The following is a 10350-nucleotide window of genomic DNA, read 5'->3' on the forward strand; positions in this document are numbered from 1 at the left end:
AGTTTTAGTTTCAATACCATAAATATTAATAGTTATACCTCACATAAGCAAAAGCTCTTTGGGGTTCACAATAAATTTTAAGAGTGTAAGGTCCACAGGACCAAAAAGTTTCAGAGCTGCTTGTAAAGAAACAAAAAAAAATAATAATATTTATTCAGTCTTAAACAATCTTTTTACTTTTACAAATCCCAAAGACAAAGATCTTTATGGTCCTTATAATATATGAGAAATCATTAAAAATAGATTTAAACACCTTTGAAACATTTTATTGATAACATAAAAAATATTGAGCTCCTTAGAGATTGCTCCATTTGCAAAATAAATTTATAACTTAACCAAAATAAATAATTCATACCTCACCAAGTGAGTAATAACGTCTTGGAATCTGGGAGTCCGGATAGATGTTTTCAAGGTACCAAGAAAAGGGCTTACACTTCAGATTTTCTCTTAGTGTCTTTCTGACTGACACATCTCCATAATCCACTTTGACAACACCTGGAATTTTTCAGAGAAACACATCAATTTGTGCTATTTTTGTTTTAGCACTGCTTCACTCTGTTTAATTTGCTATCAGTTTTTTCTCTATAATTATAATTCCATCAAATTCAATTGCATATGCAGCTGTTACTACACTGATTTTCTTACTAACATCCAATTAGTACATTTAATAAATATATAAAAAAAAACACAGTTTTCCATTGGATATGACTTTTCAAATGCAAATATTTATCACCAAGTACTCGTACTTCTTAGATTGAATAATTAATCAACTAAGTGTAAACTGGTATTAATTTAGCATTTCATAATCAAAATTTAACTGAGCTGTTTAATATTGTGGTTGTTTCTCTTTAATAAAAACTTCAATAGTTCCAATGTTTCTGTTAATGCTCATATTTTCCCTACAGTGTCATTTATTCACCACTTATAGATTTTATGAGAAATTCACTATATAATTATGATCCTCCCAATATACAGCACTTATACATTCTAATTTTCCCTTCTTCTTTAACTTTTATTCTACCTAGGCTTATCATAGACTGATTTCTTTTTCTTTATTGATTTTTTTCTGTTTTATTTTATAAGTTAATATAAGCCACCTGAAATCCTTGGATAAGTTAGTAAATAAGCATAAAGAAACTAACATAAACAAATGAAATATACTCACAGGTGTATATTAAAATTGCTTAGCTTTACTTCATATTATAGAATATATGAAATTAAAAAGAATGTTTTCATTGAGGATCATAAGAGAATGCTTTCTAGTTGAGAAATAAAAACAATAATGTTGCCTACTAATTTTTATGTAAAAAGATATGGTGACATGATTTGTATATTATTATCAATATTAAAAATGACACTTGACTGAAATGACTAAATAACTGTGATAAGATTGCAATTATTTCTCAGATTATTTTGAAAAGATCTCTGTTTAACATGGCCCAGTATTTAGTACATTCTATCCAAACCACACAGCAAAGCCCATCAATCATTCCATAAAATAAACAATTGTTTAGACAACCTAAATGTCTGCAACTAATGCCATTATTTGGGTCACTATATTAAAAAGCAGCAACCCTCTTGAAGCCCATCACCTGCTAGCTCCACCCTCTACTCGTTTTCTCTTTAGGATTTTTGTTTTACAAAATTAATGTCTTAGAATTCTTAGCAAGTATTTTGATGATGCTTACATAGCCAAAACACTTCTTTCTAAGAAAATATTGATTTTTCTAGCTGACATTTGGATAAAAAAAACAACAACAAGGTCTCTGGCTATTTAAAATAGATAAATATTTGCTTTCAAAATATTTTTATCCAGAACTTCTGATCTGGAGTTTAACCTTCAAAAAAAGGTTTGAAAACATTTACAAAATAGATCACTAAAATAAATTCTCTTAGTGTTAAGTGCTATGGCAACTGAAATCATCTAATTGATGATCTTTAATAATGTAAGATATGCCTCCTTAGTCTCTATACTGGAGGAAAAGAGAACTGGAGGGTCTCAGAGTTGCTTTCCTATCTTTAAGACCAGAACTGACAGATGTCCCTTTCACCCACTGTTCATTGGCCAGAACCAGTCAGATGTTCCTGCCTAAGTGCAGGGGCCTGGGGAATGTAGAAGAGTATATGGAATGTTTGGTGAGCACTGTGTCTCTTATCACAATATTTCACTTCTATGTACAAGGACTGAGGGGGACTTGTACCCCAGTGAGTGTAACTACAAAATGGTCAAGACTTTGTTGGCCCATATTAATGAATGACTGTGAAGTAGAGGCTGAATTCGATTATTCAGATCTGTAACTTAAAATATCATCTGCCTTGTTTTCCAAACTCTTATCTTCAAGCCTTTCTAAAGTAGTTTATTCAATTGTTTATCCAAAAATTTTACTGGGATTACTAAGAGGCATCTCTTTATTTTCCAACCTGCTCCATCTCCAAGGTTCTCCGTTTCAGTAACTAGCACAAACATCCTCCCATTTACTCAGGGCAAAAACAAAGAAGTAATTCTCTTTGTCTCACACACACATATTCAATTTATTAGCAATTTCTGTTGGCTCTTCATTCACAATATACTCCCAGCCCCTTCACCGACCCCTCTAATATCCTAGTCCCGCCCTCTCTCACCTCTTGCCTAGACTAGCATTACAATATCCCTCTTACTAGTCCCACTGACATCTTACATTCCTCCACCTATCCTTTATCTAATACTGCCTGCTCCCTAGACAATATAGTTTAAATATAAATAAAATAATGTCACTCCCCGGCTCCAGAGCTTCTAATAATTTTCCATGGTGCTAGAAATAATTGACAATATCCTAACCATTGCTTACCATCCTTCATGAACTGACTCTTGGCTATCTCTTTGAATTAGTCATCTATATTCACTTCATGCACTTCATTCTTTTTGTTGTGTAATTTTTTTCTTTGTTTTTCTTCTAACATGCCAAGGTCATTCACAATTCATGGTTTTGTACTCATCCTCTTTCCTGTCTAGAATTGTATTACACAGAAACTTACATGGGCTGTCCTTCATTTGGTACAAGTCTCTGCTCAAACTTCACTTCCTCAGGTTTACTCTGACCTTCTTATCCTAATCGATCCCTCTATCCCATCATCATGAGTCAGGCTCTATCTCTCTATCTTGCTTGGTTGTTCCCCGGGGCACTTATTACTACTTGATATTATATTATAGATTAATCTGCTCATTGCCTCCCATCAAAATTTTGGATAAATTATTTAATCTCTTGAAGCCTCAGGTCTTCTATCTCATGAAATGTTGTGAACGTTAAGCAACATCTGAAAAAGACATAGTGCAATGCCTGATATATAATTGATGAATATATATTGCATATTGTTAATAGATATCTATTGTCTTTATATTCCCAATGCCCATTCCGCATATCAGTTTTATTTGGGCAACCATCCCTTCTCCACTTGCAGTTTGTGCGGTTTGGTGACTCCATTCCCCTATCCCCTACATTCCCAACTCAAAAAGGGGCACAGACTAAAGGCATATCACCAGGGAATCTTGTTAAAATGCAGATTATGATTTAATTAGTCTGGAGTGAGGCCTGAGAGTCTGTATATCTATCAAGCTCCCAGGAGATACTGCTGTTGCTCAGGCCAAATTCTGAGTAACACTCAGACAATCAAAGAATTCCATTTCTCAACTTTACACCCAACCCATAAAAATGATGGGCTCAGGAATGGGAATGTGAACCAGCCAGCCTGATTGAAGTATACTGAGAATTAGCTAGTTGAAGTTGAAGCTCTATTTCTTCTGGAATTGCTAGCTGCAAAGATGCTTTAAGCATGGAGCTTCTGGGGCTACTATATAAAGAATTCCATATACGTGAGTAAGATAAATAAACAGATGGAAAAAGAAAGGAAGAAAAAAAAAACAGAGATGGAAGGCCAAGTCAAGATTAAGTCAGAAAATACATATTTATTGCATTCCAACTTTTTTTAAGGAGCATTTTCTAGGCACTTGGGACACATCAGTGAACAAAAGTATCTTCCTCTATGGAGTTTATATTCTAGTGGAGAAAGACATTAAAAAAAAAAAAAAAACCCCAGCAACACCTGAAAAGGTGATACATGCTATGACAGAAATTGACTAAGGTAAGGGAGGAAGGTTATAATAGAAAAAATTTTAATGCATTACTACATACTTTTTTCAAAGACAATTTATTATAAGAACTCCAAGTTTTTAAGACGAATATTTCAATGGGATTTGTACAAAGGCTTTGACAATAAGATGAAGATGCATAATAAATTAGAAAGAAAGTATTTAATTAACTACAGGTCTGCAGGTTTGATTAATAGGTAAATGATAACATTTATGAATTGTTATACTTTATTAAATAACCTGTCCTTTATTATCTTTTTTAAAATCCACGTCATGGTAGTATTAAATTTAGATATGTAGGACATTCATGTTTTAAATTTATAATAGATAATAGACTGAAGATCATGATGATCTCAGTTAAGTTCTTCATAGTAGATGCTTAATAAGCTGAATATTTCTGATTTCCCTATAATAAAGGTACCTGATGATAGAATACCCTGATTATAAGCTAAAGCTTAGATTTTATGCATAAGAATATATATTGCAACTTAGCTTAAAGAAAAGGGAAAATTATTTTCCTTCAATAGGGAATGTTTAAGTAAACCAATGGTATATCTAATTGATAAAATATAATTTGTATATTGAAACAATTATGACTGTATAAGAATATGGAAAAATGTTAAAATATTTTTAAATGTATTTTCATTATAACTAATTGAAATGAGAATATATGCAACAATGAAAAAAACAGAAAAATAAAAATAGCACATTCTCTTTGAAACTAAAAAAAGAGAACTTAATACATCTATTTTTTTTGTTAGCACAATTAAAACTATGCAGCTAATCAAGAAGTTTTTTATATATAATGATATCATATTGACAATATACTTGTATATTTTGGTATATACATAGTATATATTTTGGTATATATTTTGGTATGTATACATAGATCAGTATACATAGTTTTAGCTAAGATTTTTTGTGTGTGATATTTTCAAAATTCCCCATAAGAGAAAATCATCTTATTTTGTTTCATTGAATAATTTTCATTAGGAACTTTATGAATAAGGATCTGAATGTCCTTCTCCTCAAAAGTAATAATAAATCACTTTTAAACCAATGAGAGACTATTGTATTCTAATGTATATAAATATTATATTGTGTCAGAGATTTAATGGATTACTTGGAATACTCTTTTTTTTAATTATTCAAAACCACTCTTTTAATCCACCATTTAAAATTTTACCCATTCTTGATATACACAAAAACTCCCCAGGCTCATAACCACTGATTAGGAAGTCACTGAAAAGAACTGCATTAACAGGCTGATGGCCCATGCCAGCTAATAATACATAGTAATTATCTGCTGAATTTAGCTTTTTTTATTATTATAACTGCAATTTTATTTTAATGGAATACAAATGAGATAATGAATTGTACAAAGATCATAGCTTCTGTTGAGAACTATGTCATATAGAAGCAGCAAACATCAGACTTCTTAATTTGTTTGTCTGTCTGATCTTCATAGACAAAAATTTGGGCAGGTCTCGAGGCTAAATTTTCTAGGTAATTGCCTCAAACTTCAGTTCAATTTGACAATAAAAATTTCATATTGAACTGCTTGGTCCCAGATGAACGAGAATATAGGAAATAAGAAAAGTGAACCTTTGCAATTGCCTTTTAAAATAAAGGTCAATTTGATATCAGTTGAAGCAAATCGACTAGAAAATCTGCAATCTCTCGGAAAAAAATTCTAAGTGAGGACCTAAAGGCAGTGTTTACCACCCTTCAGAAGCTAGAGCAGCCAGAATATATAGTCACCTGCCCCTCAATTCACATATTTTATGAAAAATGAAGGAAATATTGAGCCAATAAAAAGCATTACTATCTACCTTGTGCATTTTGTTTTGTTTTATGTTTGTTATTCCCCGGTAGTAAAGAAAAATTTACATACAACTTATGTTTATATGTTAAAAACTCCTTTTGTTATTTGAGAATTATGTATTCATTGCATATAATTCTAAAACATAGATAAATATGAAAAGTAAAAGTCATCTGTAACAAAGCTATAGTAATGATTTTTCTAAACTTCTTTCTATTTATGTATAATTATATAAATACAACTGTTTTTGGAAAAATATATTTATACTGTAATATGCACTTGCAACTTGCTTTCTTTATAAAACAGTATGACCTGCACATTTTTCAAGTCAATTCAACTCTTCTATAATGCTTTTAACGTCTCTGCAACATTCTATTTTACAAGTTGGTAATAAATTATTTAATTAGTTCCCTATAGTTGGACATTCAAGTTGTTTCTAATTCTGGACTTTAAAATCAACAAACACCTTTATACCTTTTTTATTATGTTCTTGATTATTTCATTAGTATAATTTCTAGAAGCAATGTATTTTGAGAAATTATATGCTGATTTCAAGATTTTAAAAATATATATCTATTACTAACCTGGTCTCCAGAAAAGTACATCAAATGTACACACCCTCTAATGGTGTAAGAAGCTAATTCCCCTTCCAGAACACTGTTTTAATTTATTCTTTAAACTCTCTAATATTTCTTATTGCTTAAACAGTCTACTTTTATCTTCTAAATTTTATCTAAGATCAACTTGCTTTAACATATAGCTGTATATTTAGATGACATTATTTTAACCACTGTGAAATCTAAATGAGTACTTGCATTATGATACTGGTGTTCACTGAGGGTAAAAAAAAAAAAGATACTCAAAACTTATTATATTAGCATTGTGAATACCCTGAGGTCCTTGAGTATTTCATCAGATGATATTTATTTTGTTTTGAATAGGAAATCTCTGGAGATCTTTTATGAACTCAGAAACACGAAAAGCTGTGTTTTACCCTAGCAATTGGTTTTTATCTTACAAACACTGCCAACTTTATATCTGATAAGGTATCCCTCTATATTCTATCGAGTGTATCATATAAATTTATAAAGCCATCTCAAACCAGTTTTGGAATAAGACAAGCATTTATCCATCCATCCATAGCATGATATGGTTGTGTCTGAGAAGTACTGGAACAACAGATATAGCATTATTTAAGACACTTCATGTTCTTAATTCCACAATAAACACCTTTGTATATACCTTCTCATTAAAACTCTATTACATCCCTTTCTATTATTGTTTGTTTGTTTGTTTTAAGGATGAAAGAACTGAGACATCGAATGGTTAAATAACTTGCTTGAGCTTACTTAAAAAATAGGAGTAGGATTAGAAGTCACTCATATCTATTTCATATCAAAGTCCATGAATTTGCTCACTCTACTAGAATTAGATTAAAAAAAAAAAAACTGAAGAAACTTTGAAAAGCCTACATATACAGATATCTTCCCCTAGGAGGCAGTACAAAACATGGTAATTATCATTCCTTAAAGAAAAAAGTCCACTTGGAAAATTGTCCCAGTCCTGAAAGAGCAATGTGATCCAAGATACTGGACAAACTTGAATTCATAGAAATAAATGATCAGTAATGACATAATTGGAAGTTATTCTATGGATCTGACAGTTAAATACTAGCCAGAAGATTCCAGTGTGTAATTGACTGACCAACCAAAATATTTCCATGTAGTACTTCATAAATTGTCTCCATTCAATCACTAGTTTGGCTGTTTCTTCAGTGCTATAACAATATAATACCATCTCTGAAATAATGATATATTTTATAGTCAATGGCATCTTATAATTGCTCCTGGGGAGAAGATAATTGTATTCTTCTCTTCATGAGCATATGCAAACTTGTTTTTCTCTTCTTAAAATAACTAACCAATTGTAGTTTCAGTAATTAATTAATAGATCTTTAAACCAATGGGCATTTTAATATATCCTGATTATTGTCTGAAAACTTTCCTTTGATGCTTCTGATAAAATCAAGGAAGTACCAAGATTAAACTTTGCTGAATGGTTTCAGGGACTTGGAAGAAATCCCATGAATAATAATTTTTTAAGAAAGCCTACATCATCAATCATCTTGAGGGCATTGAGAATGACAGTAGATGAAAAACACATCCATACCAGTAAATCTGCAATAAAAAGTGATTCAAAAGAGCCCCAAAATGTGAAGTTGCTTAGTCAATTTATTTTACTAATTTTAAAAAAAATTATGTATGTATAAAAATGAGAGATGATCAAAAAGCTGTGTCTAAATTTATGTCTAAAACAGGTCCTTAATATGTTGATCCTAAGCATGGATGTACCTGTTAAGAAGGGCTCCTGGTGGCTAATTGGGCTTAAATTTATAACAGAGCCTAGCGGCCATTGCTAAACAGGGGCGTCCCATGCAAGCTGCACTTCATTTGGAAGTTTGCACTAACCTGCCTGCTTTCCACACTAAACTACCTGTTGCACTGTGTTCCTGCCTTCTGAGACAACTCTTATAAGGGAGTTCCTGGAATAGTATTTCAACCAATAGGATTGAGTCTTTCTCCATCCAATTGGAACTGCAGAGCTATAGCCTCATTAGCATCTTCACTGACCAATCAGGGAAGTCTTTTTTAGACCAATCAAACTGTGAGGATTAGGAGTCCTTATCTTCATGAAGAATAACCAATTACGGATCAAGGACAGGGACTTCTCTGTATATTAGTAGGCTCCCCTCTGGCTCAGGAAATGTACTTTCATTTTCTTTCAAAGACTGTGTTTCCTTGACTGGAGCTTCAACAGATCAGAGCTGTGTCATAGACCTGAGCTGTAACACTGAAACTGTAATACCAGAGCCATTCCCCCAGGGCCGCCTTGCTAGGTACTTCAGAACTGTGCTGTTTCACAGTTGATCTGTATCACAACTGAGCTGTTTGCACTGAATAAACTCTCCCCTCTCACTGCACCCAAAATTGAGGACTCTTGTTGGTGTTAAACTGGCAACAATGACCTTTCGATTGACAGGGACAAAACAATTCTAAGTGAAAAGAAGTTTTACATTATAGTTTAACTGGACACTTTTTCTTAGTGGTATATAATAAAATGGTGATCTTTAAATGGATGGTAGCTTAAAATAGATGAAATATAGTACTTGTAATATTTTCCAAATTTATTTGTCCCTTTTAAAAAATTTGAGTCAATTCTCCTTTGAAAACGTTAAGAAACAGTTTTATTGTATTTTTAATATCTAAGTAATAATAATAATTATTCACAGAACATAAATTAATCCCATTAGAGAAATACCTTTTTGGGAAAAAATTTCTCTATGCTTTCAAAGTTTTCATTAGCAAGTTTCCATCAAAATATTTACTACCATTCCAAGACAATGTATTTATTGATGTGTATATTTCTGCTCAGTTCCTAGAACAATATCTTGCACCAATTGTTTAAATATTAGTTGTACTACTCTCTGGCACTTGCTCTCTCTTCCCTCTTGTTTTTTTCCTTACCATTCTCTCTTTCAGACATATGCGTGTATAAGAATTATGTCCGTGTCTTTGCTTTCATGATCTAAAATTACTACTTTATAATTACTGAAAGTACTTTAGATTTATTTAGATATATTTTTATATCATTCTTAATATATATCAAGAATATTATACATAGAAAGAAAGGGAGATAGAGAGAAGTTTATGTAAAATTTGGCTCCAAAGTCTTACTTGGTGTCATTAGTAAAGAATACCATTAAGAATAATTTTTAATATTTATTAAAGTACATTCTTAGTCTATATTTAGTCAGCATTCTTGCTGCAAAGCCAATAAGAAAGATTAATTATGTTTTTGAATTATGAATTATTAGGAAAAAATTAATATGATCTAGGAAGACTAGTGTGAATTGGTTGTCACAACTTATTAACTCAAGTAATATCTGAGATTATATTATGTAACACACTAACTCAAATAGAAGAAATAGTAAGTACACGTAGTCAATTTTTTATTATCTAGGCTAGTAGAATATAAACCTAGGATATATAATTTTTTTCCAATGGGAATGACTTTTATATACTTTAAACATTTCTATTTATGCAGCAAGGGGAAATAATTCTGTATACATATAGATATGATTAGAGGTGATTAAGAACACAACAATTTTCTTAAAAATTAATTCAAACTCAGTGAAATTGGGCAATTTATGTAACCTCATAAGGTCTCATTTCTTTCTTCTATTAAATGGGCATACTAGCATCATTCTCAGTGTGTTATTGTGATTATTAAATGAGTTAACATGCAAAATGTCATTTAAACAGTGCATGATATGTAGTGCTCACTAAAAGTTACCTGTTATGTTTGTTGTTGTTTTAACAAGGATATGGACTTTAAGAGGCAT

At 31.4% G+C, this 10350-nt stretch overlaps 1 protein-coding gene across 4 annotated transcripts in view; it reads right to left on the reverse strand.

Annotated features, from left to right (window-relative positions):
• Positions 1–10350, reverse strand: part of GALNT13 (polypeptide N-acetylgalactosaminyltransferase 13) — a 448686-nt gene that overhangs the window by 47794 nt on the left and 390542 nt on the right. For all 4 annotated transcript variants that reach the window (XM_011359276.1, XM_011359287.1, XM_023528655.1 and 1 more), the window contains one exon: positions 356–495. In XM_011359276.1, the coding sequence (XP_011357578.1) occupies positions 356–495 (140 nt within the window). The remainder of the gene's footprint in view (positions 1–355; positions 496–10350) is intronic.

Source organism: Pteropus vampyrus, unplaced genomic scaffold, assembly GCF_000151845.1.
Source record: "Pteropus vampyrus isolate Shadow unplaced genomic scaffold, Pvam_2.0 Scaffold2, whole genome shotgun sequence".
NCBI classification, from domain to species: Eukaryota; Metazoa; Chordata; class Mammalia; order Chiroptera; family Pteropodidae; genus Pteropus; species Pteropus vampyrus.